At 38.2% G+C, this 17,951-nt stretch overlaps 1 protein-coding gene across 2 annotated transcripts in view; it reads left to right on the plus strand.

Annotated features, from left to right (window-relative positions):
- The window catches only part of Bdp1 (B double prime 1, subunit of RNA polymerase III transcription initiation factor IIIB), a 90,226-nt gene that overhangs the window by 52,367 nt on the left and 19,908 nt on the right, over positions 1-17,951 (plus strand). For both annotated transcript variants that reach the window (XM_028790216.1, XM_028790217.1), the window contains exons 22-33: positions 1,511-1,656; positions 3,338-3,545; positions 3,767-3,954; positions 4,790-5,177; positions 7,948-8,049; positions 10,071-10,107; positions 10,545-10,637; positions 11,429-11,654; positions 12,134-12,294; positions 15,411-15,561; positions 15,742-15,919; positions 17,754-17,814. In XM_028790216.1, coding sequence (XP_028646049.1) covers positions 1,511-1,656; positions 3,338-3,545; positions 3,767-3,954; positions 4,790-5,177; positions 7,948-8,049; positions 10,071-10,107; positions 10,545-10,637; positions 11,429-11,654; positions 12,134-12,294; positions 15,411-15,561; positions 15,742-15,919; positions 17,754-17,814 — 1,939 coding nt within the window. The remainder of the gene's footprint in view (positions 1-1,510; positions 1,657-3,337; positions 3,546-3,766; positions 3,955-4,789; positions 5,178-7,947; positions 8,050-10,070; positions 10,108-10,544; positions 10,638-11,428; positions 11,655-12,133; positions 12,295-15,410; positions 15,562-15,741; positions 15,920-17,753; positions 17,815-17,951) is intronic.

A 17,951-nucleotide genomic window follows, 5' to 3' on the forward strand; every position in this document is an offset into this window, starting at 1 on the left:
CTTTTCTTGTGCGTTCAGTGTGTGGCTGAGGCTTCCTTTCAGTTCTCACCTGCCTGCTCTTGCCTCCTGTCTGCTGTGATTGGGGGGCTATGCTGCCTGCTGTGCCCAGCTTTACCTAGGCCTTTAGTTTTCTTTTTAACGTTCACCTGTGCACTTGTGTGGTCAGAGGACAGTTTGTGAGAGCCCATCCTTCCCTTTTATCATGTAAGTTCTGAGGATTGGAGTCAGGCTGTCAGACCTACTGCTTTGATTCTCTTGAGTCATTTTGCTGACCCTTAATCAATTTCTTAGTAAGTCTTTTAGAATTAGAAAAAAAATTAAGTTCTCAAAATGTTATTTTTTAACTAGTCACTGTTTGTGTTCTTTTCTCTGGGTGTTAAGGTAAAACCTAGGAACAGGTTGACACCCAGAGTGGGGGTTTCCCTTCTCAAAAGAGGGGGGATAGGAGGAAGACTTGTGTGAGGGGGTATTGGTAGAGAGGAAGGGCTGATAATGGGTTGTAATGTGAATAAATAAATTAAAAAAAAAAGTTGAAACCTAGATTAAAAGTGATTGCGATCCCCATTTGAATAAGATATACCCCTAAAAAAACTATTAAACTTTTGGTGTTGGGGATCAAACCCAGAGCTTTGTGCACACTGGGCATGTGGTATGAAATTGAACTACATCTCTAGTACTAATCAGTACAAGTTAGATTATTTTATAACAGATGAGTGTTAGAGGGGGGTGTGTGCGGATGGGGTGATTGTACGTATTTACTTGGGCGTGTTCACTTGTGCATATAGGTATGGATCAAAGGGTAGTACATGGTATATGCTTTTATTTTTTGAGACAGGATCTTTCACTGAACCTGGATGCTGTGGCTTTAGCTCTGCGGGCATCTCGTGAGCTCCAGGGATCCACTGTCTACCTTTCTCCATTGCTGGGGTTATACGTGTGTGCTCTGCTACATTTGCCTTATGTAGGAGCTGGGGATCCAAACTCAAGTCCTCTATCCTAATGAATCCTCATCCCAGCCCTCCCCCCCGCCCCGGCACTTTTATGGTATTATGCCTCCCTCAGACTGTAATAAATCATTGTACTGCTTGATCTGAACTAGACAACCTTATTTTGGCTGTAAACCATGAATACTGGATGCCCAGTTCAGGTCATAATTTTTAAAACCTAAGTGGCTTATGCATATGGCACAATGACAGTGCATGCAGATCTTTCAGGTTCAGTTCCTAGCATCCCAAAGAGGAGAAATAGAAATGGAATACTCGTTCTTTGATTATGATGTTTGAAGACATTTTATGGTTAAATATTAAATCATATGCTACGGGGTGGTGGTGGTTAACACCTTCAATTTCAGCTCTCTAGGGGCATAGGTGCATGGTTCTCTGAGTTCGAGGCTAGCCTGGTCTACAGAGTGAGATCCAGGACAGCCAGGGCTACAGAGAAACCCTGACTCAAAAAACAAAACAAAACAAAATTTTAAAAAAATCTCACTAACTCAGTTTCATCTTTTCAGGCAAACTCTTCTTACATTGAAAATGAAGTTGCCGTTGAAGTGTCCTCTAGAGTTTCAGAGTATAAAGTGAATGAAAGTCAAGACCACGTGGTTCCTGTAGAAAACTTAAGTATTAACAAAACCAGTGTTTTACATGAACAGATAAGGTGAGTCTAGTTTTCATGAGAAAAACATGAACCATGTCAAACACAGTTTTCTGATTGTTACATACTTGGTTTTATTCAAAGACATTGTGGTTTGTTGTTGTGCTTTCTGGTGCTATGGATTGAACCCAGGCCATTTTTCACGCCAAGAAAGTGTTGTACTATTTTTATGTTCTCTGAAACAGAGTTTTGCTAAGTTGTCTAGGCTGGCGTTAAACTTGCTTATAGGCCAGGCAAGCCAGGATTTGTAATTCGGCTGTTTTAGCTTTAGTCCTGCGATGAAGCTTGTTCCAGCAGTCCTGGTTTAAAATTACCTCATTCTGAAAGGGCGTGGTCGCTTGTGCTTTTAATGTTAGCACTTGGGATGCAGACGCAGGAGCTCTCTGAGTTCAGGTGCAGCCATGACTGTGCAGAGAAACCCTGTCTCAAAAAACAAAGAAACAACCTAAACCCAAAGTGTTCCTCATCTTTAGGCTCATAATTTTGTTGTATCCTTTGAACTTAGTAATATTTTATTCTTAACTATGTTTTAATCTTTATTTAATTATTTCATTATTATGAGATCAGAAGACAGCTTTCAGGAGTTGGTTCTCTTCCTTCACCTTATGGGAATTGAACTTAGCTTACCAGCCTTAGTGACAAGTGCCTTTACCCACCTGGGCCACTGGGCCAGCCCTTACACTTAAATATGTTTTCAGAGTCACATATAATGACATATTTCCTTGTAGGTGGACCCTAATGGCTCTACTATTGAGCTACATCCTCAGCCCTATGTAAAAAAAAGAAAAAAGAAAAAAAGGCCCCAGAAAAGCTTTTCGTTTACTTGTTTTTAAAGATACTTTTTCTGATGCACACACACACACATTTATACATATTTATACACAATCTCTCTCTGTCTCTCTCCCTCCCCCTCTCCTCCCCTCTCTTTCTCTCCTTCTTTCTTCTCCCCACCCACACATATATTTGTTTGTTTTGTATGTGCGTTAGAGATTGAACCCAGTGATTTACAGTGCTAACCAGTTAGTTACCTGGCACTGAGCTACATTCCTATCCCTGTATTTATTTTTGAGCATCCTAATTCAGATCCTAGCCAGTTTCTGAGAAGTTTCCAGAACTCCTTAGGCATTCCAGCTACCTTGGTAGCTTTGGCTTTCTTTGAATCTTTAAGCCATGTTTTTTTTGTTTCTTTGTTTTTTCCTGAAATGGTTTATATTCATCTTCTTAAGACACTGCAAAATCTTCCCATGAGCTTTCAAGAATGTGGTATGATAGACTGTCAAACAAGACCATTGTGTATTTATTTGTTCATATGTTGGAGCCTATTTGAGGCTTTTATTTAAAGTACTGTTATGAAACCTGTGTTCAGCTACTGTGACAAGTATATTGTATCTGATTTTTTTCTCTATAAATTAAAGTTATATGAAACCAGGCTAGAACTAGTGAATGAAAGTAAAGAAAGATTAATACTATAACTGTTTACCAGGCTATACAGAAAATGTAAGTTATAAAAGCTTTTATGTTTTGTTTCAGATATAAAATACAATGTTTCATTTTGTATGCTTTGTTTTATTTCCAATTTATATATAATCTTTTGAACTTCACATCAGTTTGACTCCAGAGTTGTTTAATGTTGTAACATTGATGGAGAGTTTTGGTCTTCACCGTAATTTGTACTTCATTCTAGGCATGGAAATAAACCGTATGTTCCTAGTCCAGCACTGCTGATGAGAAGACGGCTTCAAAAGGCAAAACCACATTTAGGAGGAGCACGCCATAAAGAAGAGCAACCAGGTGTAGAAAAAGGCCTGATAGATGAGAGCGCAGCACTGACAGCAGCAGATCCCCTGCCGCAGAAGCAAGGCTGTGACACCCAGCTTGCTCGACAAGCAAAGGTGAGTCTGCTGGGTCAGGTCATGCAGGAGAGCAAGGGTGAAAAACTCACTTCTGTGCTGCACATTTTTCCCTGGAAAGGGAGTGACGTCACAGCTTATACAGGTTTGAAAATTGACCACCTGTGGCTTTTCATGTTTAGGAGACTAGGCCAGACTGCTAAGCCGTATTGATATAGATTGTGTCCATGGTAATATTATCTTTTTTTTTTCTTTAATTTAAGGAAAAGACAGAGATACCTCTGGAGGTTTCAGTGAGAAAAGATTGTGTACATTCTGAAGAGTCCAGTTCTGATAGAAATGATGTCCAGCTGAAGTCGGAACCATCGGGAGCTGCCAGGGCTGAGATTGCGGAGGAGCGGCCTATGTCTTCTTCAGGGCTTGAAGAGCAGAGTCTCAGTAAACAAATTAGGTAATTTTTTATTTTAGACACTCAGGATAGGAAATAAAAGCACTTATTTCTTAAAGAAGTTCTAACTTAATGCACTGTTTTTTATTTACAAGTCTATTATCTATAATAATGTACATTTTTTTTTCTGACCAAAAGATAGTGTGCCTTACCGTGATAATTAGACTGCTAATGCTAGTTGGCTGTAAACAATAACAAAGAATACTTTCATAATTTTTAAGAAAGTAGGAAGGAACCTAAGTTCTTGAAAAACATTATTTGCCTAATCTACATACCCAATAAGATAAACCAACACCACTGTTTGATCTCATAGTCATTATTGATTGGTTCCATGTATTTTATTTGTTTTTCTTTTAGTTATTTCCAATTTTGTGATTATTTTATCTCAGTCATCATATCATGGTTATTAGGCCAGGATTAAAAATTTATTATGCAGGAAAAAAGACCCTTACTCTGGAATATTTCTAGATTTATAAGTAAGAATTCACTCTAAATAAGATGCTAAGTAGTAATTAGTTCCTTTCTTATTTTCATAACATCTATTTATAAAAGAATGGGCTAGGCATACAGTTCATGAACACATTTGGGTATGACTTTTGAGGTTCTGGTTTCAATTCTAATGTCATAAAATGAAATGGTATAGCATCATCATTGTCATTGCTGAGAACTGAACTTAAGACTTTGCATGCTGGGTAAGCGCCCTACCTACCACTCAGCTATATCCTTAGCTCAGGATATAGTGGCTGGAATTGTGATTTTACTTTTAACAGTCTAGCTTTCATTGAGATTATCCTGGTACTTTCATGATGATAACTGTTATTTTTGGTTAAACATCCAGCCGTCCACAACTTTTGAAAGAATCAAGCTATCCCAAGACTGTTCCACATCGGAGAACAGCGCTCTCTTCTGCCTCTGAGTGTGAGATAGATCACAATGGGAAAAGAGCACATAGGAAGATGAAGCCAAATGTGACCAAAGGGCGTGGATCAAAGCGAATCCGAGGTAAGCCTGCTAAGAAGGAACCTAGAGCTTCCAAGTCCATGTTGGTGACTCTCCGGGCTTCTCAGAAAGAGGATGAAGATGATGCTGAGGATTTTGATTCTGACTATGAGGAAGAAACCTATCATCTTGCCCCAGAAGAATTAAACAAAGCACCAGTGTTTGTACCTGTTGGTCTCAGATCCCCTGAACCAGTTTCTGCTCAGATCGAGGAAACAATGGAAGAGGTAGTTTGTGTTTTGTTTTGTTTTTTCAATTTTTGGCACTTTGACCCCTTTAATAGATGACTATTTCTTCTTTTAGTGATTTGTTAGAGTCTGAAGAGTTCTTTCTCTAAATATCCACTGTCAGAAGTAATTTATTTGGGACTTAGTGAGTACCTTAAGGAACACAGCAGAAGCGGCCTGTATGCCATCACTCAGTTGTCATATAGTCCTTACTCCACAAGGGACTCACTTAACTGTGGTAGAAAATTGCTATCCATGTAGCTGAAGCTACTTAATCTAGCTTTTGACTGAGTGGAAAAAAGTCTTAGCAGGTCTTTTCTATTAACTCTTTGATAGGTTTTCTATGTGTGGTTGGTAAAGAAGCTAGAATCCATCTCTTTCTTCTTCTCTTTTTTTTGTTCTGTTTTGTTTTGTTTTTGAAGCAGGGTCTCATGTATCTCACATTGCACATTGACCTTCAAACGTGCTGTGTGGTCCAGGATGACCTAGAACTTGTGATCCTCCTGTGTCCCCCTTTCCAGTGCTGGGATTACAGTCGTGTGCTACTACAGCTGGTTTAAGAAATGCTGAAGCTAGAACTTGCAGCTTCATGTATGTGAGGCAAGGACTTTACACCAGCTGGATCCTCAGCCTCTCCCCTCCCTTCTTCTTTCTTACTCATTTTTAGCACTGCCTTCCATGCAAGAGAACTTGTCTTTTAAAACTGGAACTCTTGTTTCTAATACAGCCTAGGGTGACCATGAATGTCTCATCCTCCTACATGTGCCTCCCAAAAGCTGGAATTAAGGTGTGTGGTGCCAGAGGTGGAACCAGGGCTTTTACAGAGTTGGCATGGTCACTACCAACTGGGCCATAGCCCCAGTCCCTGCTTCTCTGCTCTTTGTTCTTTTGGAGATAAGAAATAGATTTGCTAGAATATTTGGTAATTTTTTATTTAAGGGTTTTGTTGTTGTTTTAAGCAAAAAAAAAAAAAACCCTAATTTACATAATTTTCCTTTGTCAGAGGCTTTAATTTCTATCTTAACCACTATCTATTTCTTCTTTCTTCATCTGTTCTCACTTCTGTCTTTTTTCTCCTTTTCACTCCCTGGCCTCTCATGATAAGTAGTCATTCTACAGCTACAGTATGCTCATTCTTGGCTTTGTTTTGTTTTGTTTGGTGATGGCACATGCCCTTAGTCCCAGCACTCAGGAAACAGGCAGGTGGATCTTTGTGAGTTTGAGACCAGCCTGATTTACAGAGCAAGTTTTAGGACAGCCTGGTATGCACAGAGAAACTCTGTTTCAAAAATTTAGGGGAAAAAAAAATCTGTGGTCATTCTAATGAGGCGGGTGTGAAGTAGAGGAGCATGCTTCGCCTCTGTGCTCTCACGTTCCCACTCTGAGCTTTAGAGCTCCCTGTTCCCATTCAGTTCCTAGTCACTTAGCTGGTTATTGAGCAGAGTTTCTCGATCAGTTCTGTATAGGGATTTAGAATACTTCGAGTCATGTGAGACAGAATCAGGAGTTTGATAGACTGTAGTGATGATGTAGGAGACAGTTCAAGTCCTCTTATGGCGCATCTGCTACACTTGTGAATGCAAAGGAACATCTACCTTTAATTTATTCAGGATTAATAACAGCATGTCAAATGTCTAAAGGTAAATGAGTTAGTAGAATTCTTGATATTAACTAAATAATTGAAAGTTCAAAGTAAGTATACTGAATATAGGCTCTAGTATCCACCAAGAAAATACCAAAGGAGCATTAGCTTGTGAAGGACAGGTGGCAGTGCTGCATGCGGTTCATCTCTGTATCCTCTCCCACAGCACTGGGGGTGAAGGCAAGTTGATAGTGAGTTCACTTCCAGTAACCAGGCTGCAGGGTGTGTCTCTGCAGAACATCTTCTTCAGTGGCACTGTTTTGTCCCCTCTTCTGTGATCAAAGTTTGGGCCCTGTAGACATGAACTCTGGGCTATACTTAGCCTATCATAGTAGCAATTTTGACTCAGCAGTTGAAGAGAAACAATTTAAATTGTATTTCCTTTGGCCTAGAGAGATGGCTCAGCAATTAAGAGTTCTCCTTGCCGGGTCATGAGGAACACAGTTCAGATCCCAACACTAATTCCAGCTCAAATGGACCCAGCAGTCTTTCCTGGCCTCTGAAGGCTCACAGATGTGTTCTTCTTCCCTGACCCACACATACACTTAAAATAAATCTTTACAAGAAAAGTATTCCTTTCAACCAGCTGTCAAATAGTGTGTGAACCCATTACTAGATGATGAGAGAGGGCTGTTAGACTAGGAGTAATATGGTAATCAATGTTTTTAAGCACATCAAGTCATCTCTGTAATATTTATGGTAGTGTACAGTTAGTTTTATGTGTAGTTAACATGTTTTTCTTTAATCATGAGTTTGTCGAGGATAGGGACCAAGTATATTTAATTTGACTTTGTATTCCTATATTTATATGATTGTGTTTTTGAAAACATTACATAAATGTTAGGCAAATGGAAGAAATTGGGACAAAGTGAGAGGAATGTGAAGTAACATGCCGGCTACTCAAAGGTTATCTGTAGAAAATTTGATAACTGGTTGTAAAGCCCCAGACCCCTCAGAAATGTAATGTTTTATTTTTGCTTAAGTTGTTAGTCACTGAGAATTAATATAATTCAGTTTTTAAGTTTTGTAACTGTGGCATATTTCTGCTTCTTGATGTTTAATTTTGTTTATTAATAAAATGAGGTGTTTTAATGTTTGTATTTGAAATACTGATCTTTCTTATGGCAGCTTGAGATAACCATGGACGCTACAGATGTAGGATGTGTAACTGTTGTTGAACATCAGCTTTCACACATGGGCGTGACAACTCAGGATGTGCAACCAGAAAAGGTCTGTGTATGTGTCATCATTTGTGAGTTTCTGTATTTGCATACTGCCTTCCATCTGTTTACCTCCTGAACAGTGCAGGATTATTTTCATAACATTTGATTTTTCTTCTCATGTGGGGAACTGTTTTTATGAAGAGTTGAAACTTGCAAATCATCAAGAGTTTTACTTTTGGTTGTAAAACTTATTTTTGTATTTGTTTGGTAAAGCTCAATATCATCATAGACTTTTACCTCAAAATTCTGAGGCATACGTCTATATTAAATAAATTACAGTAACTATACAAAATTAAGTGCATTATCATAAATACCATAGTAGAGATGAATTTTTAAAACCAATAAAAGTTATATTTGTTTTTATTTTGTGTGTGTGAGTGTTTTGCCTACATATATGTATGTGCAACACTTCTGATGGTTTTTCTAGTGGATCTGAGGAGGAAACCATCCTTTCCCCTCCCAATTTTATGGAATTTGGTAATGCTTCGTCATTTCTTAACATTCCAACCTTGGCTTCCATCAGCTTATGACATCTTCCTGTTTTTATCTTTTATTGACACATTGAATTAGAGGCATTGTCATATTGAATTTGGGCCAATCCTATGGTTTTGTTTTAAACTGAGTACATTTATATAGACCTTTTCCAGGGAAGATGCATTTATAGTATCAGAAATTTGAAATTCAGTTTATAATATTTTCCAGTTTGAGTGTGATTTATTTCTTTTTCTTACATGATTGTCTCGGCCAGATTCTCTGTTGTAAATCAATTCCTAGACATAGTACAAGTGGGCATTCTTTTTTTTTTTTTTCCAAGACACACTTTTCTTTTGTATAATTGGTGGTTGTGGAACGCACTCTGTAGATCAGGCTGGTCTCAAACTCAGAGATCACCTGCCACTGCCTTCTCTGAGTGCTGGAATTAAAGGCGTGTACCACCAGTGCCCAGATTACAAGTGGATATTCTTGATTTGGTCATAGTCTTAAGGGGAAAGCAGTTGATCTTGTGTTGTATAGTGGTAACTGTTGGGTTTTTTAGGTTATCTCTCTCAGGCTAAGGAAACCCTTCTGTGTTGATTTGTTGTGTGTTTCTCAGGAAAGGATTTTAGACTTTGTCATATGTAGTTTTGAGTTTTTTATTTTTTGCATTGCTATAGATGTATACATTTTTTAGTTACCGTATTGACAATTTGTGTTAACAATGATTTTGTGTGTTGAAGGAAACTTACTTCCCTGAGGATGACTTATATGTTTCTGTGTTGTTTACTAGTATTTCAAACGTCTTTATGTCCATATTTATAATAGCTATTATCCATGGGTTTTTGTTGTTGATGATCATGATGGTGTTAGGTGTTAAAAGTCTTGTTTTTCTGATACCCTGTGGCAGGAAGAGCCCACAGTAGCTTAGGTGAAGTCTTAGATTCTCTGAGCTGAAGGAAGGCTGCATTGAGCATCTATCTGTGTTTCACAAATGCTGTTTTTAGCTACTAGTTTTATACGGATCTTGCTGAATAACTATCTCTTACTCATTTTTGCTCTTACAACCAATTCTAGGGCTACAAAAGTTTGCTGATTTTTAGGTCATGTCTGACAGTTGTCCTGGACATCAGGTCAGCGGAACTCCTTGCGCTCCTCTCTGGACAACTGTCTCCTGTCCAGTCAGCATTTACTACATTTGTCATATTTTAACCACACAGTGTAGAAAGTTTGTGTCTTCTCTAGACTTTAGTTTTTATTAGGTAAATATTGGTAGCAGATTTGACCAGAGATGAAAGAGTATGACTGTGAAGATCTAAGAATAGGAGACAGATAAATCAGGAGTGAGATACAAAAGAATTTGGTCTGTAAGTTACTATTTCTGTTCTTGTGAACCTTTATGGATTAAGAATTAAGTAAATTAAGAAAAGATTTACTATTATAACTAAAAACACAGAAAGACTTGTAAGACAAGACTCGTTAATGCTTAAAAACAACAACAACAACAGAATATTTGTTTGGGGGAAACACTTAACATGTTTTTCCTTCTTTTAGGAAATGGTCATAGGTGAACAGACCCAAGAAGAACCAGGTAACTGTTAGCAGAGAATTGATTAAGACTATTTGGTTAACTGTATAGTAATTAGCAGTGATGATAGGTAAATGGGACAGTCTGCTAAAACGTAGAACAAAGACAATAGCCTGTCATGTTGACAGGAGCCTGAGCTTCTCAGAACCTAACTTCAGAAGGTGTGCCTGGAATCAGTGTTAAGTAATGAAGTACTGATGCTTTCTCTGGAGCTGTACAGAGTTAATATGTGGGCAGTGTTTCCAGTGAGTACAAGTCAGCATTGATGAGCTATAAATACGCAGTGTATGACAGACAGACTGTGACTTGAATACTGGGATAGTGGTGTGAAGGCTGTCATAAATGTTTACTAGAAGACAGGTATCTGAGCATAAAGTTTTCCTAAGTGAAGAGACATCTAGATTCATGTTTATGTTTTAATGTTGGTCTCTTCCCTAAAGGTTCCAGTGATGGAAGCACTGAAGCCGCCATAACTTTACTTACAATGGGAGATATAGTATTGCAGTCAGAGATCATTCCTGGGCAGGGTGATGGTAAGTCTGGAAGATAAATCCTACCCAGAGGAAAAAACCCTTTAAAAATGTGTTAACAAGGTGTACCTACATGCTGAGTAACCTTTATCTTTAGTAAGAAGGCTTTTATGTTAGCAATGGTTAGTGTTGTTTTTCATAAAAAGAGATTGTATTATCATTCATTATTTTACTTAGTCTCTTTAGGTGTAGTGACAACAATTTTGAGAGGCTACAGTTGGCTTATTGAGAATAGTTTGGGGTTGGAGAGCTGTTTCAGCTGTTAAAAAATTGCTACGCTCATAATTAAAAATACAAGAATTATTTGGCTGGGCTAGATGGCCTTTATTCATTATCTTTAACTATAGCTGATTGTATTACAGGCTGGTAATGGTTGATCTGGCATTCACTTTCATTGTATGACTTGTAGTTCATAACCGTGCATATTTCAGAGGAGTATCTAATTTGTGTTCCAGGCAGGGCTTCACTCAGGAGGAATATTCTAGTGGCGCTGATACAAATTTCTAGTATTTAAAAAAGTACAATTTTCAAAAAGTAGTAAATGAAGATACCCTGTTTTGAAACCGTTTACTGAAAATAACAAAAAGACTAGTTTTTACCCCAAAAATTTAGTGGTAAGAATAATTAAGCTTATTACAAGTCAGATTCTTGAATGAAATATGAAATTAAATTTGGATCCTACTAAAACAAACTTTAATACTGAAATTAAATTAGACAGTTATAGAATGTTGAGGAATTTTATTCAGATAGCTGTTAATATTGGGTCAATCTTAATTTCCTGTTTTCTTCTGCAGTAGGAGTATGTGTATTTCCTGATGTTCAGTCAAAGGATAAAAGTCATGTTCCTTTTAGTCCAGATACTGTAAATCAAAAAATTGTTCATGACTATCAGGAAGTTTGTTCACCTGTCATTAGTATGTCACATGCATCATTTGAGGAAAACAAGATTGTATCGAAGGAACAAAGCAACAGAGAAGCTGCTGTGATGGAAGATGACACAGAGGAGACACTGCCAACCAGGTTATCTTAACATTCGATTAACAAAGACTCAAACAGCACCACTTTAGTTATTAGCTTCTTGCTTGTATAGAGACAGTGCTAATTCTTCACAGGTTAAATTAAAGCTTATCTGACACTGATACTGGTTTGTTTGCATGTAAAGCACAGCAGTATGTTTTCTGTGTCTTTGAAGCTTAAGTGAAATAGGTTTATGTAAATGTTTTCTTCTTAGGGCTCTTAGCAAACGTAACCACTTTTTAATTTTAGCATTCAGAAATGACCATTTGCCAGGTGTGATGGACCGTATCTGTAATTTCAGCATTCTGGAGGCTGAAGCAAGAGGGGGTTTGAGTTTTAGGGGAGCCTCATGTCATGTTGATACTTTGTCAAAACAGACAGATAAGCAAACAATTATATATAATGTGGTATCTGAATGGTGGTGTATTAAGTGGATCAGTACTAGACATATACACTGATAACTTGGCTCTTTTTCCTTCTAGGAATACAGCTTCTACAATGAGCTCACATGTGAGAGTGGAGAGTATGGTTGTTACACCCAAGCCAAACTCTGAGAAGATTTTAGAGATCAGTGAGCTTGACGGTCAGCAGGAAGTTGCCAGTTTTTGCATAACTAAAGGGACAGAAGTGGAAATTCAAAGAGGTGAGTTTAATTTTTCTCTTAGAAAATTACATTGACGAAAGATACATTTCTGAGACCTGTGGGATGGCTTGATGGGTAAAGGTACTTACCACACAAGTCTGTACACCCAAGTTTGATCTCTGAAACTTATATAAAGGTAGAAGAGAGGACTGACTCCACCAAGTTGTTCTCCGACCTTCATATTCACATGCTCACTGTGACAATGCGACTTTTGTAATTATAAATCATTCTAAATTTATTTTGTGTGTGCCGGTATTTTGTTCACATATATGTTCTGAGGGGTGGTGAGAACACTCCTGATTCACAGCACTCTAGAGGTAGAGGCTGTCTAAACAAAAAGTATTGTGTTTGTTTATTGAGACGTGATTCACATACAGTACGTTTTACCTATTTAAAGTTTACAGCTCAGTGGTGTTCTGTTCACCAAACTGTATAATTATCACAGTCAGCAGGTATTCTCCAACCCTAAGCAACCACTAATTTCAATTTGTCTTTGTACATATGCTTATTCTAGACATGCCATGTAAATAGAAACATAGAATATATAGTTCAGTCTGGTGTTTTTCACTTAGCATTGTGTTTCAGGATTTGTTTATATGGTGACAAGTATAAAGTAGTTTTAAAAACTTACTGTCTGTGTATGTACAGCATGGGACTGTGGATGTGGAGGTCAGAAAACAGCTGTGTGGAGGAGTTGCTCCTCTCCTCCGTCCATACAGGCTGCCACATTTTCTTGGTCAGAGCCTTTAGTCACTGGACCTTGTTTCTTTTTATTGTCAAATAATACTTCTCTGCATAACTTTACCACATTTTGTTTATTATCTGTTGGTGAGCATGTGGGATGTGTCTACCTTTTTCTATAATGAATAATGCTGTTATGAACATTCATAGATGTTCTTATTTCTCTTGGGTCTATACATACAAAGTAGAATTTCTGGGCCATGCAATATTTCTATTTTTCCCCTCCCCCCATGCTAGGGTTGAATCCAGGCTTTCACACATGCTAAGCATACACTCTGTCAGTGAGCTTCATCTGTGGAGTAACTATTACATTATTTTCAAGAAGATATCAGTTATTTACCTGGTAACTTTTATATGTTATGTGGCAGTTAAATTAAAAATAGAGTAGTTGCATGACTTCATATTTTTAACTAGCAACCTATGAAAGTTTGTCGTCTGTCTGTCTGTCTGTCTCTGTCTGTCTCACGCACATAAGAGCTGACTGGGAACCACTGTGTAGTTTAGGCTGGCCTTGAACTTGGAATCTTCCTATTTTAATTTCTCAGAAGCAAAGAACTTTAGTTTCTGTCCTCTCCTAGACATCTAGCTTTTTTAGTGATGCTGGAATTTGAACTCAGAGACTCAGACCTGGTAAACAGACACTAAAGGTGTATCACACAGCCACAGCGCTCCAAGACAGTTGGTACTTTTATTATAACTATCTTGATGTGAAGCAGGGTTTCATTGTAAATTTGACTAATGATACATGCCTTTTTTTTTTTTTAAACTTTCTATGTGTGTTATGTGTGAGCATGTGGGCCACTAAATACATGTGGAGATCAGAGGGCAGGTTTTGATTTTCTCCTCTTAACATGGATTCCAGGGATTAAATTCAGATCATTATACTTGCACATCAGCTTCATTGATTGTTTCTATTTTATTTTATTTTATTTTATTTTAATTTTATGTGTATGAATGTTTTGCCTGCATGGATGTCTGTGCACTACATTGTGATTTGTGCCTTCAGAAGCCGGAAGGGTATGCCAGACCCCCTCGACCTTGATTAACAAATGTAGGGGCTGGGACGCAAATTTAGGTCTTCGCCTGCTCTGCAAGTGTTCTTAACTACTTGAACTCTCTCATTTTTTAAATGGCCTTAATATATTGTGATGCATACATTAACTCCTACCTTCATTTCCTTTTCTACCTCTTCCTGCCAAAGCTCTGATTCCTTTGGAAAAGCAGAGGAAACCATAGCCTTCCTAGATTATTGAATTCATACTTAGAAAATCCAGATAATTAGCACCATTCCCTCCCAACTTTGAGTTCCTAATATCTGAGATTCCCTTTCAGCCAGAAATGTCTGGCAGTATATGCAGGTAGCTAATTCATTGAACTCGCTTGAGCAGTATCCAGAAGTACATATGTGATCTGTCTCTCTGTCAGTTTGCCCCACCCCTCTGCCTAGATTCACATCATTCCTTACATTTAGAAGTATATTTTCCTTCCCCATGCATGATATTATTTAAAATTTTATTGCACTTATCATGAGTCTTTGTGTCCGTGTATTTGTGTGCACCTGTCTCGTGCACCTGTACACATGCCATAGTGCATGTGTGAGGGAGGATACAGGATAACTTGCCAAAGTCAGTTCTTTCACAGTATGAGAACCAGAGATTGACAGACTTGATGGCAACTGCCATTATCCACTGAGCCACCTTACCTGCCACACAAATTACACCGGATATCCAGTGTTGTGGAATTATTAGACAGACCCTTTTGTACTCATTTCTAATCCTCTTTTGGGTGTGAGTTTGTAATTAGTTTTTAAATTTTGTATTATTACATGTGTATGTATGAGTGTGTGCGTGCGTGTGTGCATGTGTGCCTGTGTGAGTGAGGGTGTCTGTGTGTGTGTAGGTATGTGTGCATATGCCATAGAGGATGTGAGACTGTCAGATGAGCACTTGTGGGAGTCAGTTTCTCCTTTCATGTGCGGGTCCTGAGGATTGAACTCGGTCTTTGTGGTGGTCACTGTTAGCTAGCTGATGCCATCTTGCCAGCCCTTAATTGTAGTACTACTTTTAATTATGATGCTATAGAACTGTTACCACATAGAGGGATGCAATTGCTTTGGCACCCCAAAATGAAATCTATGCACTGCAGGTTTCATTAATCATGTTTTACTTTTCAAAAATCTTGGTAAACCCATTCTTCTGCCATGTGAATTAGCTGATTGTTGAGTATGAGGAGGATCTTAGAGGGGTCACCAAATCTATTTTGTAAGAGAATATGTTTCTAATATAGAGATTTAATTGTACTATTTTGAACTATATCTTAAGTGTATTTTTCTTCTCCTTCTCTCTCTCTTTCTCTCTCCTTTTTTTTTTTTAAAGAAACTGAGGAAAATTATTCCAAAGCAGTAGAATTAGAAGATAAAAGCCTTGATCCAGTTACAACAGCAGAGACTAAGGAACAGGAGCAGGTGCTATGTGTGCATGATATTGAAGGGGCCAGTGTTTCTCAAGAAGCAGTCCTACCTGCGAGGTAAAGGAGGGAAGGGATGCTGGCATTCATTTTATGTAGCGCCTTAGCTTTCGCCACAGAAGTCCATTGTAGTTAACGTTTTTAAAGTTGGAAACATTACATTAAATGATAATACTTAGTCCTAAAAATAATTCTGTGCTTGGTTGACTGATTGAAAATAATGTACTGAAACTATTTCAGAATTGACGATCTTGAGGAGAACTTGCAAGAAGTTCAAATGTCGGGCACTACAGTTGCTTCATCTGAGATAGGGCAGCACACACTTGATTCCGATCAGGGTCCTGGTGAGCGTGCTGCTGAGGAAGCCCTCAAAGAAAGCCCTGACAGCAGCGGCATGCCCACGCTTCATGTGCCAGAGGTAAAGTGATGTTGAGTGCAGTACCGATGGTGTGCTTGTCCTTTTACGCCTGTGTGGAGGCTCACACTTGTAATCCCAGCTCTCAGGAGTTAGAGACAGGAGACTCAAGTTTGGGTCAACCTGGGTTATATAGCAAGAACTAGGTTAGCCTGAGTTACATAGCAAGACCCCATCTCAAAAAACAAAACACACATTTGATGCCAGCACTCAAGAAGGAGATGTAGACAGATCCTCGTGTCAGATGTATTCCAAGCCTCCTTGCTCCACATAGTGAGACCTTGTGTTTAAAACAAACAAACAAACAAACAAAAACCTCCCAAATACATATAGGTTCATTTAATCAGTTTCATCAGTGACTCCCAAATGCTCTTTGGTCAGCCTCCTTTCTGCTTCCTGCCAGCTCCTAAGCCAGCTCCTAACATCTGTGATTCTAGTTTTACCTTGGCAGGAGTGGACTGTGGACAGGGTGTGGTGATCCTTGCCTGTGCTGAGGGAAGATCATCTCTAGAGCCCAGGAGCTTGAGACCAGCTTTGGCTCTGTAAAAACCAGTCTCAAAAACAGAAACGGGAACATGATAGAATTTTTGTTGTGTTTTGGGACTTTGACCACTCCAAGGCCATAAAACAATGGTTCTCAACTTTCCTAATGCTGTCCCCCTTTAATACGCTTCTTCATGGGGACCCCCATAATTTTGCTGCTACTTGATAACTAATTTTGCTACTTCTATGAATTATAACGTATATATCTAGGGTCAGGATATCTAATATACCTCCGTGAAAGCGGTTTTGAATGACAGGTTGAGAAACACTGTCATAGAAATACAAGTGTTATCTAGCTTTGCTACAAAAGCTTAAGAAATTAATTTCTTGCCTCTTAGCTCTGAATCTTTATATTTCATTCACAGAATGAATGGTTACTGAAATATTGTTACTACATGCTGGACACTTGAGGCACTGGGGTACAAAGCTTTGGGAAACATAAATAATTGAATGGTTTGATACTCAATTGATACCTGGTGTGATAGGTCTGATTGGAACCAGACCTGGGTGGTGTCTTCACCACCAATTTAGTCTCTGGAAAGGAGAGGCATTAATATTGTTTTTAAAAAGTTCCTTGGTTAGGAAAGTACTTGAGCTTTGAAGTACAGAATAAAGTAGCTTATTAAAAGAAAAAGAACATATTTTAAAAATAGGTGTAACACCATGATTTGTTAAAGTAGAAAGTAAGGACTTTATCTACATCAAGATTTGTTTTCTATATTATCTCCACTTTTTTGCTTTTTAACTTTTGCTTTGAAATAATTTCAGACTTAGAGAAAAGTTACAAAAATCTGTCAGAGTTTCCCATACTTTGATTTCTTGGATTCATTGTTAATTTTGTTTCCTTTGTCTGGCTCTTCATCATTATAGATACTTTAATTGTGTATGTACATGTCAGGATGCATGCACATACCATTTTGCTTGTGGAGGTGTCTGTGGGCAGTGCTGGAGTCCTTTCAAAAGAAAGCCTAAGAAGCATTAGAAAATGACAATCTGTTTATTGGTAGTTTGTGGAAAATGGAGCAGCCCACAGGGGAGGCAAAGCGAGTGGCTTGTCTCCACTGAGCTGTTACCTACTCAAGCATCTGCTGCACTGGGAACATGGACAAAGTTGAGTTTGATCTCTTCCCTGACACTGAAAAATTATGGAATAATCACATCTGATAATTTAATTGGGCTATTTTAAGTTCTTTTAAGATAAGCCTGTAAGTTTGGAGACACTGTCTCTCTACTATATGTCAAACTGTCAGAAACTTTCTCAAGCTTCAGTTTCAATTTTTTTTTTAAATGGCAGAGTGTACCATCAAATATTCCAGAAGTCCAGCAAGAAAACACGAGTCCTCAAGATGTTACAGGTATGAAAGGCTGCCTCCAGTGAAGTGACATAGTTAATGTGTAGAATAGTTTTTAATTTTAGCCTGTTTTTCTTTTTAGATAGGGTCTTTCTTTATAGTCTTGGGTGTCCTGGACCTTGCTAAGTAGACTAGATTGT

This window comes from Grammomys surdaster, unplaced genomic scaffold (assembly GCF_004785775.1).
Source record: "Grammomys surdaster isolate TR1022 unplaced genomic scaffold, NIH_TR_1.0 125876, whole genome shotgun sequence".
Lineage (NCBI taxonomy): Eukaryota > Metazoa > Chordata > Mammalia > Rodentia > Muridae > Grammomys > Grammomys surdaster.